The sequence below is a fragment of the Ceratotherium simum genome, chromosome 30 (assembly GCF_057802395.1).
Source record: "Ceratotherium simum simum isolate JZ-2026a chromosome 30, ASM5780239v1, whole genome shotgun sequence".
Taxonomy (NCBI): Eukaryota; Metazoa; Chordata; class Mammalia; order Perissodactyla; family Rhinocerotidae; genus Ceratotherium; species Ceratotherium simum.
The window spans coordinates 720065-746302 of record NC_141929.1 but is presented as its reverse complement, the minus strand read 5'-3'; the positions used below and the strand labels follow the sequence as shown (position 1 = coordinate 746302).

Below are 26238 nucleotides of genomic sequence, written 5' to 3'. Positions count from 1 at the left end.
GGAGGAGCCCGCGGGGCGGGGCGCGCAGCTGCTTCGGGGCCCCGGGGCCCCCCCATCCTCCCCCGGAGCCCCGCGGCACAGGTGCGGCCCCGCCCCGCCCCGCCCCGCGCGCGCCCCCTGCCGGCCCCGGGTCCTGCGGACCGCCTCTCCCTCGGACCTCGCCCCCGCTGCGGACCCCCTGGCCCCGGCTGCAGCCTCCCACCTCTGGCCCGGCGACTGCGGAGCCTGCGCGCGCACTCACTCTGCAGCCGCGCCGACTTCTGTCCATTTGTTCGCCCCCAGATATTTATGGGGCGCCAACTACGTGCCGGCGCTTCGCGGGGCGTAGAGGGGTGGGCACTAGGAGAGGCGGAGCCAACACTCGAGCCCATAAACGTAGAGCTGCCGATTATGGTAAACGCAATGGAGAAACACGGGTTGGGGTGGTGGTGGTGGGGCGTTTAATGGCGAGGCTGGAGGGGGCGTGGGTGGGGGATGGGAGATAAGGAGATGGGGGCTGGCAGGGAGGACTGCCCAGGGAAGGAGAGCGAGGCCTGGCCGTGCTGAGATCTCCAAACAGATCAGTCAAGTCCCACCTCGAAACGCTGGTCTGCTGCACTAGGCCCGCACACAAGCCCCTGGAATGCGGCTCTGTGAGAAAGCCTTTGTGTGCAGTATCTCATTAATTCTCTCAGAGATCCTAAAACGGTATTCTTTTTTTTTTTTTAAAGATTTTATTTATTTTATTTTTTTCCCCCCAAAGCCCCAGTAGATAGTTGTATGTCATAGCTGCACATCCTTCTAGTTGCTGTATGTGGGACTCGGCCTCAGGATGGACGGAGAAGTGGTGCCTCGATGCACACCCGGGATCCGAACCCGGGCCACCAGCATCGCAGCGCGCGCACTTAACCACCAAGCCACAGGGCCGGCCCCCTAAAACGGTATTCTGGTTTTACAGGTGAAGAAGCTGAGCACAGAGAAGGTAGGTAATCTGGCCAAGGTTGCACAGCCCAGCATTGGAAGCCAGAAGGTCCGGATCCAAGCCCACGGTCTGCACTTTTACAAAAACAAACCAAACCAAAGAAAATCATCAGCGAGGAGAGTTTGTTCCCCGCTGGGAGTGGAAAAGGGCCGCAGAGGAGGGAGGTGGCTGTGAACTTGGTGTTTGCTGTGAACTTGGTGTTTGCAGGAAAGGCAGCTTCTCAAAGGCAGGTGGTCAGAGCCAACCCAGGTCCTCACTGCCCAGCCCAGCTCTGATCAAATCCAGCCCATGGCATTTGAGACTTGAACAGTGAGGCAGGCTAATAGGTCCCATTTTTCCTTAGTTTACAAAACAAACGAAAACAAAAACTGCTGTTTGATTCCATCTAAAATGATTTCATGACCCACTGGGACAACCCCCTGTAGTTTGAAAGCCACTGGACCCTGTGCCACCCCAAGAGGTGGAGAGTTTGGCATCTCAGAGATAAAGCTGAGTTGCAGGGTGACTGGTGGGGACATAAGCAAGCCAGTGACCCCTGGGAAGTCAGGACAGGGGGTGGGCACAGGCTGCTCGGAGTCAGCTGAGGTGGTAGATTGTGTTTTCTCAAAATGGTCAGAGCAGTATTTCTGATTCCACATGTCTTCCAGAGCCTTCCACTCCCATCAAGACACTCTCCATCTATGTTCCTTCCGCTTCAACCTGGGCAATGTTTGTGACTACTCCTGCTGATAGAATGTGGCAGAAGTGATGTTGTGTTACTTCCAAGGCTGGGTCATAAGGAGGACTCAGCTGTCTCTCTGAAGGTTCCCCTGGAACCTGGCCACCCTGTGTGAGAAAGCCCAGGCCACTTGAGAGGCCACCTGTGTGTGTTCTGGCCGGCAATAGCAAATTGGCGAGATGTGATACCCTGCCTTTGAGCCAGCCCCCGGGGCAGAGGCAAGCTGTCCCCACCCAGTCCTGGCCGAGTTGCAGAATCATGAGCCAAACCGGTGTTGTCGCTGTGTTAAGCCACTGTGTGTTGGGGACAACCTGCTCTGCAGTCATAGTAGCTGTAACAGTGACTGTTGTTTCATAAGTATCCCCACTGGAGAGATGAGTAAATGGATACGGAGAGGGTCTCGTCAAAGGCATCCCAGCTGGTAAGCAGGAGGTGATCTGACTCCAGAGGCCAGTGTTTATTTTTAACTTTTCATTAAGAACATTTTCAAACAAAAGTAGAGAGAACAGCACAATCAACCCGCATGTACCCGTCACTTAGATTCAACGATTTACCAACTCCTGGCTGATTTTGTTTCTTCTCTACTCTCAATTGCCTCTCTTCACTGCTGGGTTGTTTGGAAGCAAATCCTATACACGTTATGTAATTTCATTTGTAAATACGTCACTATTTATCTCTTAAAGCAAGTCCAGTCTTCTTCAGCGCTCTGTGATCCTGACATGCAGGCCTCCATTGAGTTGGGGCAGTGGCCTGAGGCAGTTTGCCTGGCCGACTGAGGAAGTGGGCATTGGGAAGAGCCAGGCATTACACAGCACGGTCGGTGAGGCTTATGTATCCACATTTGCTCTCAGGTTTAGCAGGAAACTCAGATGCCATTTATCTGGGTTTCTGAGCTGCCAGGCTTGATGCTGAATAAAAGTATCTTAAGCCACACATGTGAAGAAAAGGCTCTTTTCTAAAAATCTAAACTTGAATCCAGTATAAAAAGCACAGGTCACTGTGGGCCTTGTCGGGAGCCCTGGGAGTCGGCAGCCAGGGCTCCCCACACTATTCATCTTGGCAGTCACACTGATCAACCAAGCTGTACTGCAGGTGTGGGCCAGATGCACACCGCATCTCCTTCTCCTGAGCTAACCCTCCTGTTCTCGCCCTTTTTGCTGAAAGGAATTCTTGTTATGTGTTTGTTTAATTCAGGACTCCCTGTCAGACTTCCAAAGCAAACAGCCAATCAGCATGAAGCACCTAGCATATTGGGTCTGCAATATGCTAAATGATATGTTAATGTTAATATGTTAAACGATAATAATTACCCCGCTGTTGCCACTCTCCTGTACTGTCTCACCTGCCAGACTCCCTCTGGGAGACCCACCTTGGGGGAGAAGGCCCCTCAGGTCAGTGGTGTCAGCACAGAGGCGCAGGCGCTAGGCTGCCCAGGCACAGTGCTCCGACCAGACCTCACAGAGGCCTCAGGGCCTGCTATAAAGAAGTCATAGCTCTGTGCAAGCTGCGGCAGTGCAGTCCTTCTGACTGGCTGCTCCTCTCCAAGAACAATCAGGGCTCGAGTGGGCAAACGGGAAGCCCCTCAGGCTCATCACTGTGGCTCTCATATCCCTGCTGCTGTGTGGGTGCCTGCGGCCTGAGCAAGCCCAGTGCATAAGGCATCTTACCCCTGGGCGGGCCAGGCAGATCCAAGCCCCAAGAGCCTTTCTTCATTACTCACACTCTGTCCCCAACACAGTTCTCCAGGGGGAGAAGATTCTGGAATCTTCTCCATCCCAAAACAGATGGGGAAACATGACCTGATGCAAAACCACTATTTAGGAAGATGCTCAAGTTGGGAGTGTCAACCTACAGAAACAGACACCGGTTTAAGAGCAAAGTGTTTATTTGGGATCAAAGAATTGCATTCGGGGAGCGCAGGTTCAGGTAGAAACCCAAACTGTGTCCTGATTACAGGAGAGGGGCTCAGGGTTTTTATGGGAAAAAGGAAGGAAGGGGAGGTGAGTTGTACTAAAGAGGAGTTCGTTGGTGCTGGATGAGGTCAGGCGAGGTTTGTAATTCCTAGATTGGCTTGAGCTTCGGTCTTCAGGGAAAAGGCTAGACTTGAACTTCATTGGTTAGCAATTCGGTCATCAGCAAAGTCCAGTTCCATCAGTCCTTACAGACAGGATATTCTTGTCCTCACTGACTTCTTGGAGTGCTGCCAGTTTGGTCCAGCTTGGAAGATAGAGAAAACAGGACGCAAAATGAAATTTCTCTGAAACAGTTGCTCTGGCTCTGTGTTAATATGGCTCCACTCATGTCCTCTTTCACAAGAGTGTAGGACTAAAAGACAACAAATGGTGTGTAAAGATGACCACCTCAAGGCCCGCCCAGTGGCATAGTGGTTAAGTTCACGGGCCCCACTTCAGTGGCCTGGGGTTCACAGGTTCAGATCCCGGGTGCGGACCTACACACTGCTCATCAAGCCATGCTGTGGGGGCATTCTACATACAAATAGAGGAAGATGAGCACAGATGGTAGCTCAGGGCCAATCTTCCTCAGCAAAAAAAACCAAAAAAAAAAAAAACGCCCAACAAACGACCACCTCTTGTGACAAACTCCTACCCTTCTTGGTGACAGAGAGATGTGTATAGGTAAAAGGGTGGTGGCTGGGAGTGGAAATTCGTTTTGGAAATCGTAAAATGGTTAGCGGTTTTCAGAGCAAGAGGTTAGGAGAGGAAGCTGGTGATTCTCTCTTATCTGTAGTGCTGTCTGGAAACGTCTGGCAGCTTATCTGGTTTTTCCTCACCACGAGGACAGGGGGCCACCGAGGAGGCCTCTTCAGGCAGAGCAGTTTACTTTTGTGAGGGTGACACTTGCTAATTTCCAAACTTTGGACCTAGCTGGAACATACTTTCCTTTCCAATTTTTGTTTTCTTCTGAGGATTTGTGGAAACCCTGCCATCTTCCATCCTCACCAGGGCAGAGGTGGGAGGAGTCTTCAGAGGTGGGCAGGGTGGGGTGAGGCCCGGGGCAGAGTCTCAGCCCATATTTGAATCTAATTTGGATAATGTCCCGGAGCCTTGGGGGCCAGATCCGTCCTCCCTTCCTCTCTCCCTCATTGAAGGCAACCTGCTGTGGACTCTTCTCGGTTGTAGGTAAGACGTGGACAAAACGGTTCCTTCCCCGCGTCCCATGGAGCTTAAGTTCCAGTGGGGAGACCGGCAATAAGCAAATACATCTCGCACCGAAACGCACTTAGGAGAGTCGAGGAGCCCCAGCGCGTAGAGGACACCTTGCCGCGAGCAAAACCTCGGACTCCGCAACCCCTGGCTCGGTCTGGCGCGCGTTGCTAGAGACACGCTCCCGCCGTTGCCAGGGCGTGTAGTGGCGGACGGAGTCTCGCGAGGATCCTCGAGACTGCGCGCGGGATCGCCCAGCGGTTGCCGAGAGACGACGCAGCCTTCGGCGGGGGGGCACGTTTGTCCTCTGTTCGCGGCCCCTGACGGCCACCGCCATGGTGAGGAGGGGCGGGCAGCCACTAGGGTCTGCGCCGGGGCCTGGTGCTCCTTGGTTAACCGGCCCTGCGCGCGGAGACCCCTGGACGGGGAGGCCTGAGCTCCGGGGTCTCCTGCGCAGAGAGACCCCTGGATGGGGAGCCCTGGGTCCCCGGGACCTGTGCACACTGAGACTCCAGGAGGGGAGGCCTGGGGCTCTGGGTTTTTGGACTTGAGAACTTGGTGCTCTCCTGGAGTTCCCGTGGGTAGAGCCCAGGGCCCCATCCCGCATCCCCCATGCCGCATCCCGCATGCACTTGGAGCTGAGAGATCTGTGCTCTCCAGGATCCTGTACAGGGGTGGTCATAGAACCCTCCCCCCGGGACCCAGGGCCTAGTGTGCAGGGCATCCAGAAGAGAGAACCTAGGTAAAGGGGATTTCCAGCCTGGAATGGAAGGCTTGGTTGGTCAGATCTTTGGACCTAGGGTCTCACCTGGCAGGGCTCTGAGGCACACACAGTCCTCATGGAGGAGAGTCTGGTGCAGGGGATACCCTGGGACCTTCAGTCCCGGAGTTGGAGAGCCTGGGGCATACCAGGTGGCTAGAGGTCCCTGAACACCAGGGGGTCTTGGACAGAGGGTCCGGTGCCCAGGGTAGAGCCTTAGGGTACAGGAACTGCTCTTTCCTTGGAGAACCTCAGAGAAGTCAGGCCGGTATTGAGAAGAGCCTGGTGGGAGCTGCTGCCTCACCAGTTCTCCATCCTGTGGCTCTTATGTGATAGGGCCCTCAGCTGCCCCCTCCCCGCGATATTGTTGTCAGTGATTCAGCGTGGAGGCAGGAGCAGCAGGGTGGGTATCTGGATGCTGGAGGGAGGATGCCTCTATGTGGGCGATGCCCAGGAGCTTGTTCAGGCCCCTGAAGTGGGCTGTGGGTGTCCCAGATGCAAAGTGGTGACGAGCCTTTGGGATCTTCTGATGGGGTGGACTTCTTGGAGTAGAGGGATTAGAAAAAGGGCAGAACATTAGGAGGGAAGATTTCAGTGGATGAGTCTTTTGTAAATTAACTGGAAAAAGACCACCAAAATACATCTAATCACTAGCTTGTGGGAATATGGGTGGTTTTCTTTTCTTTTTTTTGCTCTTTATGTTTTCTAAGATTTCCACATAAATTTTTTTTGTAATCATGAAAATGTTACAGAGACATTTAAAGACACATGCACATAAAAACATTACAGAGCCATGTAGATGCACACGCACACAAAAGCACAGGCCACAGAGAGTTGGGAGAAGAGAAGGCAGAAGGACGAGGATCTGGAAGTTCAGTATCTGCTGGAGCAGCCCTTGGGAGCTGAGTGGGCCGGACGGTTCTCTCTCTCACCTTGTTGAAGTTGTTAAAAGAAGCGTGACACCCCGAGCAGTTCCATATGGTGAACCATTTACCGAGTGCCCAGGGTGAGTGCTGTCCACTCCAGCTGTCTGGACCAGGTTCTCTGAAGGAGTTTTATATCTGGAAGAAAGGAAGCCTCATATTGTCGCCTTCGATCATTACTATGTAGGCATTTCTCCGTACACGTGTGGAAGAGTTTTTTGCAGGTTTCTCTATGGTGGTTACCAAGCATTAGGCAGAACCCCAATACCACACTGCCAAATGTTACCATGTTGGCTATAATGCTTGGTAACATTTGGCAGTGTGGTATTGGGGTTCTGCCTTCTTGAGGCCAAGTAGACTTTGCATCCACACCAAGGAGGTCTCTGCCATATACCAAGGAGTGGATGTGGAATGAGTTCCCCTCTGTTCCTTTCTGAGGGGGAAACTGTTGCCTTCTGAAAAGGAAGATTTGTCCTTCTTGCTTCTCCAAAGATGTCAACAGAGAAGGTGTGGTTAAGGTTGGGAAACCTTAGTGCAGAGTGATGTGCTCCAGGTGGGGGCATGAGCAGTAGAGTAGAGGTTCCAAACAGGTACTCCTCTCCTGCGGGACCCTGGGAGGGAATCAGAACCCGCCAGAAGGTGAAGCCATTAGTCAGAGCCTCCCTTGCTGACCCAATCATCTCTTCTTTAACCAAAGGCTCCCAAAAAGAAAGGGAAGAAAGGGAAAGCCAAAGGTACCCCGATTATTGACGGGCTCGCTCCGGAGGACATGAGCAAGGAGCAGGTGAGTGGGACCAGCCCGGCCCTGTGCCTTGGCCCAGTCCTGGGTCGGGGTGGGTGGGTGCTATTCCAATTCGTCTCTCTGGCCGTTTGTGTTCATGAACCTCTTTCAGACCGCGCATTGCTGCCTTCTGCCTCCTCGCGCATCTCCCCTCAGTCTGGCTCCTGTACTTCTGTCCAGACCAGGATATGCCTTCCCCATTTCCATAGTTCTCATCAGCTCCAGAGCTCTCAAGCACAGTACATATTAAAAAAAAAATGCAATAACAGCCACGTCGAAGAACTTTTTTATAGCGTTGTAGGGATTTGGAAGGAAATGTTTTTCTGATATAAAAGCTAGTTTTAATTTTCTGTATTTGCTTTCAATTTTATTCTTTTATGCACCTGATGTTTACAGAGCTGTTATCAGCACATGCATCTATAGCATTCTCCTTTATTTTATTTAACATTAAACATTAGGAATTATTTTAAGCCACTTGTCCGTTTTGATGAAGTTAAGGGCTAGAGAACATAATTATCTAATTACAATTTCAATTAAAAGGCTCCTGATGGGCCGGCCCCGTGGCTTAGCGGTTAGGTGTGCGCGCTCCGCTGCTGGCAGCCCGGGGTCGGATCCCGGGCGCGCACCGACACACTGCTTCTCCGGCCATGCTGAGGCCGCGTCCCACATACAGCAACTAGAGGGATGTGCAGCTATGACACACAACTATCCACTGGGGCTCTGGGGGAAAAGATAAATAAATAAATAAAATTTAAAAAAAAAAAAAAAGGCTCCTGAAAACACAGCAAACCATGGGAGCAAGTGTGGTGCCTCCTCCAGCCTCTGTGCTGTTGACAGCTGCTCCATGAGCATCTCACATGGATCTGAGGGCTCTGTGTCAACTGTATGTTAGTGTTAACAACCTTTACTTTCTTTTGATAGTTTTAAGATAAAAAATAAATACAAAGGAGATGACAGAGTCATGTGAGCTCAAGTTGGAAAGCTGGACAGACGCCCTTGAACGATGGTAGAGGGGCTTTATTTTACATGTAGGGGAGCCATTGGCAGTTTAGGCAGAGGGTAGTGGGGTCAGGTGTGTGTTTTGGAGATCACTGGGCTGTGAGGAGAATGGATTGCACATTGCATTGCCCCAGCAGTTGAGCTGTTTCCTGTCTCCCTTTTACTTCTGTCCCTGTGGACACATAACTGGGATGTGGCAGTGGTCGGTCTGCACAGCAGAGCCTTGCTGTGGCACAGTGCATGTTTGAGGCATGGACACCTTGGAAGTGACGAGGGTCCGGGCAGGAATGAGGTACTGGGGACATCTGCAGTCAGTTCAGTGGATGGTTACTCTGTGGACATTGGGCTCCAGTGCTGTATTCTGATTTTTTAAGAGAAACTGGAAATCTAAATATTGAGTGACGGCAAAATCTAACGATGGGAGCCAGAGTAGGTAGGAGCCTGGTTTAGACTATTTGTTTGAGTGACACTAAAGGTCTGTGACATGAAGACATTGTCATCTGCTGAGGCCCTAGTCAGATCCTGGGGTGCCATGTCTCCCTCATGGGGAGCCAAGCTCCAGCCTGGGTCCTCACCTCAGGGGCCCCCTTGTTGCCCCTCCTTGGCCCTTTCTTAAAGGGAGAAATGTGGTTTCCCTGTGGGGAATGGGGTTATCAGGAGAGAAGAGCTTTACAGTGAGTGGCCTGAAGTTATACTCAGAAGATAACCAATTCTTGAGGGTAATGAGATTCCCAAGAAAGCCAAGAGCCTGTCCTACTTTTTTTTTTTTAACCTATTTGCAGATTTGCGATGGGCTGTGGACCAAACCCTCGTGACTGTTAGGGGTCTACTGGTTTTGTGTATTTTTTGCTTAACGTACATCTTTAAAGGTGACTTTTTGCATTTAGCATTATTTTGTGAACGTGTTTACATGTTGCTACATCATTTTCATACCTCTGTATCTTTCACCCATATAATCTTCTGGTTGATATGCTATAATTTCCCAACCGTTTTCCTATTTAAAATCATCTTAGATCATTTCCTTTTTATTTTTTTTGCTGTTGTAATAACAATGTGGCAAATATCTGAGCAGAAAACTGTTGTGTTCTTTTGAGAAATTTCTTTAGTATATGTTCCTGGGAATGGATGAAAAGATACAACCATTTTATGATTATTTGCCAAATTCTAGAGATTTCTGCTATTTACTGAATGTATCCTGTTCCTGGAGCCTTTCTAGCATCATATTTTAACTTCTTACTTTTAGCTCTTATTTATTTTTAGGTGAGAGTGGTCCCTCCCTCCTCCTTCTCTGCCTTTCTCCGTCCACACGCCCCGTGCGGTGGGTGGGCTCCTGCTGGGTGCCTCACATGGCCCTGCTGTGCCTGGCCAGGTGGAGGAGCATGTCAGCCGCATCCGGGAGGAGCTGGACCGCGAGCGGGAGGAGCGCAACTACTTCCAGCTGGAGCGGGACAAGATCCACACTTTCTGGGAGATCACGCGGAGGCAGCTGGAGGAGAAGAAGGCCGAGCTGCGGAACAAAGACCGGGAGATGGAGGAGGCTGAGGAGAGGCACCAGGTGGAGATCAAGGTGAGTGGGCCGGCCCCTGTCCCCGCGGAGTCACCACACAGGAGCAGAGGAGTTGGATGAGGGGCATTTTCTCTTTTTGCTTTGGGGGTCACAGACCTGTTAATGTCCTTTACACTGGGAACCCGAAGGTATTTTTTATAAAGGAGCATGCATGTGCAGGAGTGTGTGCAGGTGAGCATGCGTGTACAGGTGAGCGTGTGTATGCAGGAGTGTGTGCTTGTGCAAGTAAACATGCGTGTACAGGTGAGCATGCACATGCAGGAGTGTGTGTGCGTGTGCAGGGGAACATGTGTGTACAGGTGAGCATGTGTGTGCCAGAGTGTGTGTGCTTGTGCAGGTGAACAGGCAGTGCTCTCCTTGCCCACAGGTCTACAAGCAGAAGGTGAAGCACCTGCTGTACGAGCATCAGAACAACCTGACGGAGATGCAGGCTGAGGGCACGGTGGTCATGAAGCTGGCCCAGAAGGAGCACTGCACACAGGAGGGCCTGCTGCGCAAGGAGGTGCGGGCACTGAAGGTGGAGCTCAAGGAACAGGAGCTGGCCAACGAGGTGGTGATGCAGAACCTGCGGCTGGTAGGTGTGGGGGTCTCCGGTGCCCACTGGCTGGCTGCTGGGGACAGCAAACTCCTGATTATTCAACAGCAACTAGGAATTCATATTTTTGTGTAAAAACTCCTGCATTTTGGCAATTAATTGAAATACCACACACACAAAAAAGCATGCATCCAAACAAGCCCCATTTGGGGGTCAAGTGCAGAATTCTGTCTCAGACTTGATCAACAAATTGACTTCGCAAGAGGAAAACCCAGCTCAGGTCCCTCTCCATGTGCTGCTGACACATGACACCAGCTCCTTTCCAGGGAGTATGTCAGGTGCATTTAGAGACACACACAACCACTCAAGTGTCCAGCGCGCCAGCCCCTACGTGGCCATGGCAGTGTGTCATGCAAGCTGGGCTCATGAGCACCTGGCTGACTTTTGAGACTTTTTGGTCCTTTCTGAGGGAGGCCGGGGGGGTTCTAGGTGGAGGTTGAAATTCGTATGCTGAGCACCATAAGGTACCAGGCCCTGTTCTGATCTCTGGGGACATAGAGGGGACAGGACTGACAAATGCCTGTCCAGGTGTGGCTGATGGTCTAGAAAGGAGAGAGTATGCGTACAGTGGAAGACACAATAGTGTCCAGTACATACAGCACATCGTGGCATAAGTGCTGTGGGAGAGCAATGTGGGAAGGGGTGCTGGAAGTGAGGGTGGGCTGCATTTTCTACAAGGAGTTCTGAAAATGGCTCATTGATAAGGTGACGTTGGGCAGAGGCTGGAAGGAGGCAAAGGCTGAGCCAGGCTGGGGGAGACCAGGCCAGGAGAAAGGATAGGGGATTGGCCAGTGTGAAGGCCCAGGGGAGGCAGGAGCAAGAAGGCTGGGGAGCTAGGTCAGAGCTTGTTGGCCTCAGGAGCCACAGTGAGGACTGGGGCTTTGACCTTGCTGAGGCGGGGACCTCTGGATGATCTGGGCAGAGGGAGGATATGTCCGACTTTGGTTTGCAAAGGTTCTTCCTGCTGTGGGTTGAGAAGACTTTGCCAGCTCATGTGCCTCATGCCTAGAGGCAGCCCAGCCTCAACTGAATCTGGAAAAAACTCAGTAACGTTGCATACTTTGCAGTGAAGCCTGAGGGTGCTGAAATCTTGGACCTCAAGAATGTCTGGTCTTTCCTGACAAAAGCACAGAATGGGCTGGTTTCCAGTGAATTCCGTGATGTGAGGCTGTCTGCTTACCGGAGGCCTGGATATGGAGTAGTTATGTGGTTAGCTTCCCATTGCATAAAAAACCTGCTCTAAAAATAATTGAAATTTTTTATTCAAAACTTTTATATATAATATCTATTAAAATAATTCTTAATGCTGCTCTAAGCTGCAGCTGAAGCAGGTTAGTGGGCACCTGGAGAGAGCCTGCAGCTCTGCATAGTCTTCACTGCTCTTCAGCCTGTAGGCAGATTGGTCAAGAGGCCAAGCATGGTTAGTGCCTGGAATGTCTGCTGACATTCTCTCAAGCTCAGAGGGGACTTTAGCAGAGGGAAATGAGTTATGAAACGTGGAAGTTACCCAAGCCACGTTATTCTGGGTGTGGTCCATGGGCTCGGAGATGAGGGAACCCAGTACCCACCAGAAGCAGCACAGGATTTACTGAGCTGGATTTTCCATACCAGTGAGGAGCCGGGCCAGCCCAAGGGAGTGGCTTCTCTCTGTGCCAGACGTGCTAATGGCCTGCTCTGCCTTTGCAGAAACACTCCGAGGAAATCACCAAGATGCGAAACGACTTCGAGAGGCAGGTGCGAGGTCAGTTTCTCACACACATACTGTGTAAGATGATGCCAGAGCCCCCTCCCATAGAAAGTAATTTACCTCTGGGGTTTTTAACCCAGGGCACATCAACCAGGGTAAAACAGCCCAGACACGCAAAGAGAGAGAACGTGGTAGTTTCCAGGGCTGATGGACCGCTCAGAATTCCAGAACAACTGATTTCCATGCTGAGTTGGGGAGGCTGCACTTACCACCCACTTCCCCACTCCTGGCACAAATCGGAAGTCAGAAGCAGGTGGTATTATTCAGTCTCGTGGGCAGCATTCTTAGAATAGTCTTTCCATGTCCCATTTCAGAAGTCTGGTTTACTCATAAAGCCCCACAGTTTGGCTGGATGGCCACATGGGCCATGGTTAGTGCCCACTGGGATCAGCTGACACGCAGATGCTGGGAGCCCTAATGCAGGGATGATTAGGAATGCCTGCCACAGGCGAGGGAGCCAGACAGTGGTGCATGTGCTGAATATGTCACCTGTGAGCATCAGCAGAAGGAACTCCACCAAAGTCCACCCTATTCTTCGGCAGAGCTTGTCTGCACAGCCTTCATCCTGCTGGGTGTGCTCAGGCCTCGCTTAAGATTCCATCTATTCTTGTGGCCACAGGGCCACCTCTTCTTCGTCTGCTGAGCTGCTCTGTGTGCTGCTGCCTTTCAGAAATTGAGGCCAAGTACGATAAGAAGATGAAGATGCTTAGGGATGAGCTCGACCTGCGGAGAAAGACTGAGATCCACGAAGTGGAGGAGAGGAAGAACGGCCAGATCAACGTGCTGATGCAGCGGCACGAGGAGGCCTTCACAGACATCAAGAACTACTACAACGACATCACCCTCAACAACCTGGCGCTCATCAACTCCCTCAAGGTGCGGCCGGGCTGGGGAGCGGACCCACACCCTGTTACAAAGGTATTTGACAATGCCCCTCTACTTTCCTTGACTGAAATGCACAGATAATGTGACTCTCTACCCTTGTAGCTGGCGACAGTCAGGATGTTGCCCTGACCGTAGCGTAGGGGGAGTAAGGACACGCCACGCGTTCTGAGAGGTAAAAGTTCAGGCTGAATGGCAGAGCGAGCCATAGCACGGTGCACAGGCAGTCATGCCGCTGACGTGCCGGCAGTGATGGAGCCTCCCTAATGGCGGATGCCCCCTGGGGGTTCTGAACAGAGGGCAGTCTCTCAATTTGTGTGGAAGCTGCATTCCTAGAAAAGCCAGAATAGGTTAAAACTGTGCAAAAGTACTCTGTTTATACATAAAACAGTCTAGTCTAGGTCCTCAGAGTGCGAGCAGCCGGCAGGACCATTCTTTGTGGGCAGGACAGCTCGCGGCCCTCACCCTGAAGGCTGCAGCCCCTCAATTCCGCCTGCCAAGCCCCTCCAGAACCTCTACTTGCGCCACCAGGAGCAGATGGAGGACATGCGGAAGAAGGAGGAACACCTCGAGAGGGAGATGGTGGAGGTGTCTGTACAGAACAAGCGCCTGGCAGACCCTCTCCAGAAGGCTCGGGACGAGATGAAAGAGATGCAGAAGAAGCTCGTGAACTATGAGAGAGACAAGCAGATCCTGGTTGTGAGTTTCTGCCTGATTCATCACCCTCCTTGGCACCCTCTCCTGGGCTCGGAAGAGGAGGAACGGCAGTGAGAGCGGGGCTTGGACCTTAGGGCAGGAAGTGGGGAGCCGTGTTTCTCCTCTCTTTGACTAGTGTCCTGCGGTGGGGGGGGGAGTGGAGTTGGCTCATGCTCTGGGAGACAGGTATTCCCACCAACCCGCCGTGGTGGGGCTTAGCTGCTTGTCTGAGCCAGTTCTTTTTTTTTTTTTTTCACTTTTTGTGTTAATTTTAATGATAAAAAGGGCACAGGAGTAAAAACCTGATATTTCACTTATATTGCATAACAAGCTAACCAAACTGGACATGGAGGATAAATTATAAAACAAATCATTTTACTTATTGTTTCTATGAATTTTCTTTCGATTATATTTCTGTCTTTTCAAATAGGACTGAGGTATAGTACACTGGCAAAAATAAAAAGAGGCAAACAAGAATAGTGCCAAAATAACAGATACCCAAAACCGAATACCATGTCAGATAATGTCATATAGTAACCATTTATCAGATTAGAGCAGCAGGAGAAAGTTACTTCTAAATCATAATCATTTTAGTGGTATTTGTCAACTTCGCCACGGTAACTTTGCAACATCATTCTTCATTTGTGAAGTAGTAAAATTCATGTCAGAAAGGAAAGGGGGAACGGAGGGAGTCAGTCAGTTCATTCCAATAAATTACCTCTCCAGTTCTTACAAACATGTCCATCAGCACAAAATCGAGAAATAATACCCAAGACTAGAAGAGACTTGGTTTAAGTTATGAAGCAAATTAAAATGGAAAATACAGAAAAGTAGAACCAATGGGGTTGAAAAGGCCCCTCACTGAAAATCTGTATTAAAAAAAATAAAATTAATAAAAATAAAAATAGAAACAAAACTCTACTAGTACAAACTAGCCTGAGTGATTTGATGGACAGAGTAATTGGGTCAGCTGTCACTGTACTCTCATAAATGGACTTCCTCATTCATGTTCAAGTGGCACATGAATGAAGCTCTTTAAGGACAAGTACTGTATTTTCATGGGACCCAAATAGTTACTGTAGATCCTATAAATAAAAAACATTTTCACTTTGATAACTGACTGAAGATGTGGGGACTCCATGTAATTCAACTACAAGGTTGTTTGCTGTACAGTCCTGTGCAAATATAAAAAAAAGTTTGTTTTGCTATAAGGCTTTGACCCTACAGTTTTCACAGCAACATAACTACCATCCAGCATGTACCATATTTTGCAAGCCTTTGAGTTCAACAATTGTTGATTCATATTATGTCCAAATGCAGCATCCTTGAGGAGTATAGTGGGTCAGTCAATCATCTAGAGACATGCAAATATCTCCTGACTCATCCCATCGAGATGGCTCATTCTGATCTTCGCCATCATCAACCAGCTCTTCATCAGCGTCTCCCACTTCGTTCTCCTCGTATTCTTCATCCCGAGGGAAATCTGTGTCCTGTCCCTGATCTACACCTTCTTGCCCTCCTGGCTGTGATTTATCTGCACAGTCTACACAAACACCATAGCGTCGAGATCCATGTCTTATTCCAACACTGGCTGCTAACATGAAGATCTTCTTACACACCATACATTTGTATTTTTTATCCTTTTTATGCACCAGGGAATGTCTTTTTACATGTTCTCTGCGAGTAAACAGTTTTCCACAAATATCACAGCTAAATGATCTGACTCCCGTATGAATGAGCAAATGCCTTTTTAGTGTTCGTCTGTATTTGGCTACATAGCTACAATGAGGGCATTTTAACTTGTTTGATTAGAGATGATTCACCATTTTCCCAAGTTTCTTGTTTTGGCCAAGATTTGGGCAATAATCCATACTTGAAATCATTTGAAGCACCTGGTAGCAATCCATACTTGAAATCATTTGAAGTACCTGGTAGCAATCCATACTTGAAATCACCTGAAGGGCCAGGCATCAGGCCATACTTGAAATCATGTGAAGTACCAGTATCACTTCCATCTTGACCGGAGCTGGCTTCAGCCAATAAACTTGCATTCACATTCCTATCACAATCTGGCCCTGAGAGTAGAGCACCATCCAGATCTGGTTCTTCTTTGATGAACGACAAATCTTCTGGATAGGCAACAGGTGGCTGCATCACTGAGCAATCTTCTAAATTTGTTTCATTATTAGGTGGTATATTATAAATAAATCTCTTTGTAGTTTGGTTTTTCCTCCTTGCTTTGCCAGTCTCTTGAATTCCCTGGGATCCCATATTATTCCAAATAAACACTTTTGTTTGACCTTGAGATTCATTTTCAGCCAATTCAGGTGAACCATCCTGGACCCAACTGAGCCAGTTCTTGCTGAGGATTATTTTTGGCCTTGTCATCACTCCGGAGGCTGTGTTACATGGATGCCTGAATCCTTTCTGTCCCCCGCCCCATTTTCTCTCCAGTGCACAAAAGCACGTTTGAAGGTCACTGAGAAAGAGCTGAAGGGTCTGCAGTGGGAGCATGAGGTGCTGGAGCAGCGGTTCATGAAGGTGAGCACACACTGGGCTGGTCCCGCAGCCCACAGGCCAGGACCCCCAGCTGGGCAGGGCTCTTGCTGTGCCCTGTCGCCTGCGATTGGTTCTCAAAGAGCTCTCTCGATGAGACCTCTTGAAGGGGTCCTGAGGGTGTGGCTGGATTTCTGGGTTTGGAAGCTGGAGGTCCCATTGCCTGCTCCTTATTCTACGTGGTTGCTAAGAGGCAAAAACCTGTGGCACATTCTGTAGGAGACCCAGGGTCTCAGAGAGCAGGTGCCCTGTGGGGAGCAGATGGCGCCCACTGCATCCCCTCGGTGTCACCTCTGAAAGACACAGAGGCTGCCTGGCCCCTCACAGCAAGTATCTTTTTCATCGATATACATGTTTCTAAGTACTAAATGGTTACATGCGCATTGTCAAGAAGTCAGGAATCCTGAAGTCTGTAAGTAAAAACGAGAGGGTCCTCCTGCTGCCCAGCACTGGTCCTCACAGTAGTGACCGCTTCCTGAGTCTCCTTCCAGGCTTCTTCCTGGGTGTCCTAGTGTAGGAATGACTTCGTACTTCACGGAAGTGGGATCATGCCTTGGACGCACCTTTTGTCTCAGTGTGTCATGCCTTTTCTCCAGATTACACATGCGGAGCAGCCACCTCATTCCCCACAGGGACGCTCAGTCATGGATTTAGCCAGTTCCCCTTGACGAACATCCGTTTCAATCCTTTGCTGTTACAGCATCGCTGCCACAATTATCCTTTTAAGTTTATCTTTGTGTGCCTGTGTGAATATCTCTTTTAGGAAAGTCAGTTTCTTGCAGTGGAATCACTGGACCAGAAGGTTTACGTTCACAATTTGGATAGAGTCTGCCTGGAGGGCTGTTCTGAATGATGATCCGGTCCAACCTGCCCAAGGGGCCACTTCCTCCCCGCCCCAGATCTCACTAGTTCGAACCTTTGCTGTTATGATTGGGTGGAAAATGTCTCAGTGAATGTGCTTTTCTGAGATTTCCAGTGAGTGGCAGAGACACCCTCCCTGCCTCTGTGCAGTGTCCAGGGTCTGGGGCAAAGCAGTCTGTCTGTGTGCGCTGTCTGTTAGTGCAGGTTATCTTTTCTCACCTAACTGAAGTTCATGATATCAGACAGTGATAATGGAATGGGCCAGGTTCCTCAGGAACACTCCATAAGCAAGTCAGATCTAGATTCACCTTCTTCAAAGATGCCTCAGAGGGTTCTGCAGGCTGATGGACAGCCCAGGGGAAGGGGCCCGAGGGTAGCCACTGTCATGTCCCTCCCTGCTGGTTAAGGTGGGTATGAATAGGGGAGAAGAAAGCAGAGCCGAGCAGAGGCCTGTGTTGGAGCCTGTGCTCCCTGCCACCTTCTCTTCTGTTTGAATGTGGTTTCTGGTACGTGCCCATGTCAGCGTCTCCTTAGGAAACCAAGAGCACAGATTTGTCAGCCGATTTTACAGACCAAAGGGACGGACTGGGTTGAAGCAAATCTAGGGAATACTATGCAGTAGTTAGAAGGATAATGTGCTGCAGGGCTTTAGCACAGTCCGCTTCTCTTCCTAGCAGTAATGCATGTTTTTACATATCTAGGGAACATTCTGGAAGGAGTCCCACCAAACGTTCACATGGCCTCTGGGAAGTCGGGTTAAGAGGTGTTCACTCTTTACTTTTTACACTTCTACCAGGTCTTGATTTTTTACAGTGCACAGTTAATAAAAGAGTTAGGAGATGAAAAAGAACATTTATTGATTGTCAGGCGGTTACTCCAGGGCTGTGCCCTAAATCTGCTGTTTGTGGAGCACGTGGACAGCACCTGGGGTTCCAGGATCTGGGGCTGGCAGAGGGAGTAGATCCCCAAGAGGCCCCCCCACCCCCAAACACTGCTTTCTGGAGTCCAATACTCTGGATCTCACATGGGGGCGATCAAGGACACATGTGTCCCGAGCCCACTGCCCAAACCCAGGGCAAAGCCAGCCCTGACTCTTCTGTGGGGCCTCTGCAGCTCTATCCAGGGTGCCCCGTGACTTCCTGAGACACTTTCCTAGAGGAGGGCCCAACTAGTGTTTCTTCCTGCCCTCCACAGTGTGGACAGCTGCCTGCCTTTAATTCTGTCACAGAGAGTGGGTGGGCAGTGGTGTGGACGACACAGACCTGCCTGCCTGTGGTGGGCAGTGGTGTGGGCGACACAGACCTGCCTGCCCGTGGTGGGCACTGGTGAAAGGTGTTCTCTCTGTGGAAGCGGTGTGTTCTGGCCCAGAGGCGGAGGTGGGAGAAGGCTTCTTGCCACTGAGATGCCCCCGGGGAGGCGGCCTCACCCACCACGGCTTATGTGCAGGTGCAGCAGGAGCGGGATGAGCTCTACCAGAAGTTCACTGTGGCCATCCTGGAGGTGCAGCAGAAGGTGGGCTTCAAGAACCTGGTCCTGGAACGCAAACTGCAGGCGCTGAACACTGCTGTGGAGAAGAAAGAGGTGCAGTTCAATGAGGTGCTGGCGGCCTCCAACCTGGACCCCGCGGCTCTGACCCTCGTGTCCCGCAAGCTGGAGGTAGGCCTGACTGGCTCCTGGGGAGGGGCCTGGCTAGTGCCCCATACTCCGGCACCCAGCGGGCAGCCTGAGCTCTGGTTGGGGGTCACTTGTCTCAAGGCGGGACCCTGTGCATGTCCAGCCTCCGTCATTCCAGTGGAGACCCTACCTCAGTTAACCTCGGGGAGGGGCTGTCATGGGTTTCCCATGGTTGAGCCACTAGACTCCCCACGCGCAGTTCCTCCCTCCCTCTCATCAGTTTTGCTTGAGTTTCCCTCAGGGTCTTCCTTGATACCCTCCTTATCGGCGCCTTCCAGTCCCCAAGCCAGCTGCCTGTTCATTTCTCAAGATGGATTCAGCTAGCCGGTCAGGCCCTGGGTCACTCTTGAACTTCTGGGCCTGAGCTCCTTGGTCATCTGGTGACAGACCCAGACACAAGCCGGGGGGATGGCGGAGTCCTCTGAGCTCTCAGCCGAGGCCACTGCCACCGTCTGCCTGAGACACTAAGATGCACTGGTTTAGGCCGTGGAAACTTAGGACAGGGACGTGCAGGGCTGTGGGTATGCTTTGCGGCGGGTGCCGGGGAAGGCTTCCCAGAGGGAGTTACGTCTGATCAGAGGCCGGAGTGTGTTTGCTCATGAGTCCACGTTATTTATGGCACTCCTCTGTGCTGGGACTGTCCTGGGCACCAGGGGCAGGAGTAAACAAGACAGATGAAGCCGAGGTGCCCACGGGCCAGCTGGTCACCTGAGGAATTAGGACGGCAATCACCACCACCTTTGACCCAGCAGCAGAAGCCCCAATAGCACCTGGCAGGTCATCTCTTAGCCAGAGCTGGGCCTTGTCCCTCTGTTCACTGGTTGGGTTGGGGGTGTCACAGGAAGAGGGGGCGATGCTGGACGAGGGGTCTGTGGCTGCCAGGGAAGCATGGCTGAGACTCGATCCCGGCTGGCTGGGTGACCTGTAGCCACCAGGGCTGAGGGGGCTTCAGGGGTGCCTCCCTTGGGGGCCTGGGGACAGACACAGGTGTGCATGGGCCCCTGGAAATGCAGCTGGTCTCCATGTCTCCATCTAGAGGCCCAGTGAGGGGAGGCTGGCTTGTCCCAGACATAGGTGCTTCCAGGGTGAAGGGCACCTGTCTGTCTCCGCTCTTCCTTCACGGAGAAACAGATCTTCTGGGTCACAGTGAGGCCGCCTCACTGTCTGTGCAGGTGTGTTTGATCCTGAGAAGCAGCACAGGCAGCATTTTTAAGGTGATTTGTCAGCACGCAGTTCAGCTGAACACCATCTGCCCCTGTGGCCTCCAGGCCTGAGGATTGGCTTTGTGTCAGATCACCCGGTCTTTATTTAAAGCACTCCAGGCTGGCTTGCTCCCCACTGGGCTCGCACTTAGTTCTTTTTTACACTTATGAGCCCCTCGCTGCCGCCCGGGCATTGCGGGGATGCAGGGCTGACCTGAGAGGAACAGAGCTAGCTGGGGTGATTCTGAAGCCTGTCAGCGTTGCCCCCAAGTTTGGAGCCGATGGGAACCATGGAAGGTTCTGGGCAGGGGGGACTGGATCAGAGCAAGCCCACTGTGCCACACATGGGACCTGGAGGGCAGGCGGGGAGCACACAGGCGCCAATGCAGGATGAAGGACTCATCTCCCAGTGAGGAGGGGCTGGGAGTCCCAGGTGACGTGTGCCCACGTTTTTGGCTGAGACCAGGTGTTGGCTCACAGGGGAGCAGGGTCCTGATTCAGAGGTGGCAGTGCCTGTGGGACCCGAGTCACCAGGGCTAGGCTCTTGGGGCCTGGGGTAGTGCAGCCACATAGGAGGGGCCTCGGCCTGGGCCAGCAGCACCGTGGTCCTGGCTTCGGGGCTCCTCTCTGTCCTTGTCCTGATTTGCGTGTGAATCACCGAGACCACTGGCAGGCAGGTGGAGTGAGGACGCCGTTAGAAAGCGGAGGCCAGCTTTCCCGCCTCTCCTCTTGGGAAGGGCCTCCTGGAGCTGGAGGAGGCCCTGTGATGGGGGGGTAAAGACGTCCTGCTCACAGCGGACACCGCCACTACGCCCGTGGGCCAGGGTGCAGTGTGGGTCAGCGCTCGCCTTTCTGGGTGGCCGGAACCCCCAGGGAAGTGACTCCCAGGCGGCAGGTGGGGCTTCGAGGGGGCTTTCCTGGGCCGTGGTTGGCAACAGGCAGCTCCAGAACCAGGTGGGCTGCCCCTCAAACCCCTGTCCTCACTTCTCACCATCTACACAGTTTCCTTATAGGGGCAGATCCTTTCTCCCTTGGAGACCTTTCCACACTGGCTGCTCCCTGTGGATGTATGCGTGATGGGGTCAGGCCGCCATTCCCTGGACATCTGAGGTCCCCTTGCTGGAGCCCCACCAACCCGTCTGCCTCGGCCCCGAAGTCTCAGACTCACGTCTGTTTTTCTCTCCTCAGGATGTTCTGGAATCAAAGAACAGCGCCATCAAGGACTTGCAATACGAGCTGGCTCGAGTCTGCAAGGTACGACGAGCCCTGCCCCTCCCTCAGGGCCCGACCCCACCCCGTTTATACCTTTGCCCAGGAGGCGGGTGTGGACACAGCCTGAGGCCGTCTGTGCCTGCCCAGGGTCACTGGCCTGCGTGTAGCCTGGGGCACATCCCCACAGCTCCGGCCACTGTCCTGGTGTCCCTTACGGGGCCTGCCGGTGCATGTCCAGGAAATGAGGGCAGTTTGTCTCATCCAGCAGGCTCTGTCCCTGTCTCCCCGTCTGACCCTCACTTGCACCGCAGTGCTGACCTGGCCTCTGGGGTGACTGGAGGGGCCGCCTCTACTCCCCAGATTGATGCCCAGGTCCTTCAAGCAGGGGACAGTTATGGGTCTGACCTTTTCCAACTCCTTTGTAAGTGATGGAAGCCACACTCCCTTTCCACGCTGAGAACAGGCGTGGGCATGGAGGCCTCCTGCAGTTGGGGACGGTGGTGCCCGCTGTGGTCCGTGCCACGCCTGAGAGGCCCGGGCACCCAGTGTTCGCAGCTCCATAATTGAGCCCACAGTTCTGTCTGGGCTTTGCCCGTGGGGAATGCAGACACAGTGCTGCCTGCAGACACATTTACCAGGAGCAGCACCCCCACGAGTGACCCAGAAATGCCTGTCATACTGCGGGGTGGGCATTGCACATGAGGCCTGTGGAACCCCAGGATGAAGACAGCACCTGTCGTTGGCGCTGGGCCTTCTCTCGGCCCTCCCCAGCCTCATCTGCCCATCTGGACCTTCCCTTAGGTGCTCTGGCATCTCCTGATACTTATACGAACAAAATTAGCGCCAGCTACTCGTGTGTGTCATTCTTGGGGGAACTGACCACCAGGAAGTCCATTTATAGTGAAGGGGGAGAGCCAGGCCAGCCCCCAAGTTCTTCCTGGAGCCCGGCCTGGAACTCTCAGCTCCGAGCCCTGGTGCCCTTTTCTTGACGACACTTTTAAATTTTATTTATTTCTTTCTTTTTCCCCAAAGCCCCAGTAGATAGTTGTATGTCATAGTTGCACATCCTTCTAGTTGCTGTATGTGGGACGCGGCCTCAGCATGGCCGGAGAAGCAGTGCGTCGGTGCGCGCCCGGGATCGGAACCCGGGCCGCCAGCAGCGGAGCGCACGCACTTAACCGCTAAGCCACGGGGCCGGCCCATCTTGACGATACTTTTGCTCTGAGTCAGGCCAGGCCCCCTGGTAAAGGTTAGCTTTATGGTTTTGCACCACCACCCTCCCACCCCTCCACGGAGCTGGGTGGGCCCAAGTGAGGGTCTGCTCGGTGCTGTGACCGCTGCCCCCCTCCCCTGACGCTCTTGTCCCCACAGGCCCACAACGACCTGCTGCGCACCTACGAGGCGAAGCTCCTGGCCTTCGGGATCCCCCTGGACAACGTGGGCTTCAAGCCCCTGGAGACGGCTGTGATTGGGCAGACGCTGGGCCAGGGCCCCGCGGGACTCGTGGGCACCCCAACATAGTCCCCGCCTGGGACTGGAGGATACCCTCTTTCACACACCGAGGACAGTAGGTGTTTGTTTTTTAGATTTGTGTCGTCAGCAAATGAAGGTTCTTCACATTGGCTGTGTCCTGTTGCGTGGCTATGTGGGGCCCACTACAGGGCCCCTGGTCCCGTCTGCTTCCTTCCCTGCTGTGGGTCCAGCCTGCGTGCATGCCCGCCCTCCTCCTCCCACCTCAGGGCTGGGCGGCCCCAGCCAAGCTATCTAGTGACTGCAGCAGCCCTGCAGATGCCAGCACCGACTTTATTGATGTCTGAGTCACAGCTGCCACTGGGAGACTGGGGGCCAGACGCCCCCAGAGGAACATGGAGCCCAGTCTGCTGAGGGCTGGGGGTGGCTTGGTGGCTGTGGTGATGGGATTGGTGCTCGTAGGCCAGCTGGCAGTCAGCCAGAGCAACAGTGGCTTGGCCACTAGCTCCCTCGGTACGTGGTGTAGGACCACGGGCTCAGCAGCAGGGGTACGTGGAACTTGTGGGTCTCGTCTGTGATGGTGAAAACGACCTGAGAGAAGCAAAGAAGGAACCGGAAGAGAGCGAGGGGCCCACATGCAGCACACGAGCAGCCTGGCCCCAATGGTCCTGGGGAGGACTCAGCAGTCCAGGCTGTGGGCCGGGGGCTAAAGTCGAGGGGGCCAGGAGCCCCTGGGCCAGCTGGAGCCCTAACGTGGTGAGGGATGTGGATGGAGCTGAATCCTCCCTGGAGAAAGCGCTTGGCTTGAGGGACCCTTGGGCCTGCAGGTTCCCAAGGGGTCCACCCTGAACAGGGTCAGGTGGAGGGGGAGGCAGTAAGGTCAGGCCCAGTGAGCTGGACAGGGCTCAGGTGAACACTTCTGTCCACAGGGCCTGAGTCACCCTCGGCCTTGCCCCCCACACCTGACCGAGGGGCAGCGCAGGGATGGACTGTTGTGGGAAAGTCCTGACACTTGTTCTCTGGGAGCTCAAAGCAGGCGACCTCACCGCCTGCCACATCCTTGGGAGAGGCTGAGGGGTGGAACCAGCCTGCCCACTGCAGGACCTCCCCCCTCCAGCCCGCCCCTGGCCCTCACCTCCACGTATGGATAGAAGCTCTCCTGTCCCCTCTTCTTCCAGTAACCCTCCGTGTTGAAGGACAGCTTGTAGGTGCCTGCCTTCATCTGGCCTGGTGGCAGGAGCCCAGGGCAGCGGCCGTCAGGGTCCGTGTAGCTGGTGAGGGGGAGGGGGGATGCACAGGGGGATGAGGAGCCGTGTCCCCGCCACCCCCAGCTCTTCTGGGTCTGCAGGCCCGCAACCTCAGACACCCCTACAGCCTGACTCCAACCTGGATGAGTAGGGCCAGGACAGCTGCAGCGGGACAGATTCTAGAGCCTGGTTCTGGAGCAGCCTAGGGACACGGCTGCACTGTCTTTTAGGAAATCACAGTACAGAGAAGCAGAAAGGGGAAAAAACTCTCCCACGATCTATCCCATGAGCAATAATCACTTCATATTTGGCATATATTTTTCCAGGTTTTCTCTCTGCATAAGTATACTTATTTACAAACATAAAAGAAATAAAATGGATTATGCTTTTCATACTGTTTTATAATGTGCATTTTTCATTTAATATATTGTGCGTGGCTCTCTGTATCAGTAACTACCCAAATCCCCATCCGCATGGCAGCCTGTTTCCAGCTGCACTGAGCATCCGATTGGAGGGCTCTGAGGGCCCCCATCACCTCCGGAAAAACCTCATGCTGTTCCCACCAGCTCTGCTTTCAGGTGTCTCTACCATGATTAGAAAGAGCAGCGCGTATGGGCACACTTTATGGGGGGCTGGGAATGGGTCTATATGACCTCCCACGGACGCCATGCATTCTTCCAAAACCAGGGGTGACCACTCATGTGGGACCTGGACCCCCAGCTTTTGTGAAGGGCTGAACAAGGAGGGGGCGGGCTTCTTACCCTCAGGCCCTGAACCTTGGGACCCAGGCCCCTACTCCCACCACCAGAGGAAGCCTGCCTCCTTCAAGACGGAGGGTTTGGGGAACCTGCTCACTAGGCAGCCAGCCTTGGCTGAGTCCCCCCACCCCCTTCCCCGGCAGAACCCGAGCCTGAGCAGTACAGAATCCCAGCTGTGACCCTGCCTTTTGCTGCCTCAGTCTCCCCATCTATAATAGGATAATTACAGTGCCTGCCCACAGGTTAGTGAGAATGAAAAGAACAGAAAGTGCTCAGCTGACACAAGGTTACCTTAATCAGGGTGACAATGAGGCCTTTTAGATTTCACCCCAGGCCTTAACCAACCCAGCTGCTGACGGAGACCCCGGCTTGCGCACCCTGGCTCGCGCGTTCTCTGGACCGTCCCGAGCAGCCTGAAGAAGCAGAGGCTCCGAGGGGGACCATCCGGCAGCGGTCAGCCCTGGATCAGCCTTCAGGGCTCGCACTCCTCAGGCTGGGACTCAAGACGGGCCCTGCACTGGGGGGAGGTGGTCTGGACTCGTCTCCTGCCCCAGATCTCCTTCCTACCTTTTCCTGAGCTCGGTCCACTGCTGGCCATGGTCCTCCAGCCTGGACAGACGGAGGCAGAGGCCCTGGGCTGGGAGCCCTGAGGCGGTGTCCAGCACATGTGTAGTCAGTGGGCTGCTGACAGGCTCCATGCCTCTGCCCTGGGCCATGAGAGAGGGGCAGGGACCAGCGTGTGGGGCCCAGCCTTGTGTCCACACCAGCCCTGCGAGGCAACAGCCTTCCAACAGCCCCAGGGCACAGAGTCCCAAACAGCCCCTGGGCCTGGGGAGAGGGGCTGGAAATGCTGAGTCAGCCCCAGGAAGCTGCGGTGTTAACACTGCAGACAGTCCACAAACAACGCGGACCTGCGTTCCCCATTCTCCCCACTAGCCCGGCCTCCCGCCCCCACTAGGGCCCCCTCCCCTGCACCCGGCCACGGAAGGGCCTCTCCGCACAGAGGCCTCCCCCCGCAGCCCCTCCTTCCAGCCAGTCAGTGCTGGCCATGGGTGGCCAGGCCGGGTCTCCTTGTTTTCCCGGAAACCAGCTCTTTGATCCCTGGCTCATGGGTCACCAGGCGGACGAGGGGACAGGAACCCAGCGTCCAGGCCTGCCCTCTACCTCCGGGGAGCCCAGGTGTCGCTGGAGCGTCCGCAGCCGCGGGGCGGCCCTCGAGCTCACGGCTGGCCGGCTGGACTGCGCCAGGTGGCCAGAGGTCACGCCACGCGAGCCGCTGCAAGAACGGGCGGTGGTCCCGGGAGCAGGCACCTCCCGGGGCCGGCCCATGCCCTGACCCTGGCACCTCCCCGGCCTGGGGGCCACGTGTCTAACCCACCCGGGAGGGGGGAGGGGCGGGCGTCCCGCTCGCGGGGGCTGTGCCACCCCAGTGTCCACCTCGAGGGCTCCGGGAGCTTCCCTCAGG

General features: G+C 53.5%; 2 protein-coding genes across 6 annotated transcripts; one reads left to right on the top strand and one right to left on the bottom strand.

Annotated features, from left to right (window-relative positions):
* The first annotated feature begins 271 nt into the window (after positions 1-271).
* Positions 272-24407, top strand: DRC4 (dynein regulatory complex subunit 4). 5 transcript variants are annotated; one of them, XM_087419760.1, is made up of 13 exons: positions 273-393; positions 938-961; positions 4820-5181; positions 7224-7310; positions 9676-9873; positions 10241-10447; positions 12155-12209; positions 12886-13133; positions 13629-13796; positions 16248-16334; positions 18657-18866; positions 21275-21340; positions 22670-24407. In XM_087419760.1, the coding sequence occupies exons 3-13, from the start codon at positions 5179-5181 to the stop codon at positions 22817-22819; spliced, it is 1479 nt and encodes a 492-aa protein (XP_087275886.1). In that variant the 5' UTR covers positions 273-393; positions 938-961; positions 4820-5178; the 3' UTR covers positions 22820-24407. The 5 variants fall into 5 exon arrangements, with proteins under 5 accessions (XP_087275889.1, XP_087275888.1, XP_087275886.1 ...); XM_014792606.2 differs by having other exon boundaries at positions 274-393; positions 12886-13091; XM_087419763.1 differs by lacking the exon at positions 13629-13796 and having other exon boundaries at positions 272-393; positions 12886-13091.
* LOC101401690 (5-hydroxyisourate hydrolase-like) lies at positions 23088-26238 on the bottom strand. Its single transcript, XM_004436998.3, has 4 exons — positions 25938-26238; positions 25341-25480; positions 23904-24039; positions 23088-23359 (listed from the first exon to the last, which is right to left on the bottom strand). The coding sequence occupies exons 1-4, from the start codon at positions 26100-26102 to the stop codon at positions 23270-23272; spliced, it is 531 nt and encodes a 176-aa protein (XP_004437055.2). The 5' UTR covers positions 26103-26238; the 3' UTR covers positions 23088-23269.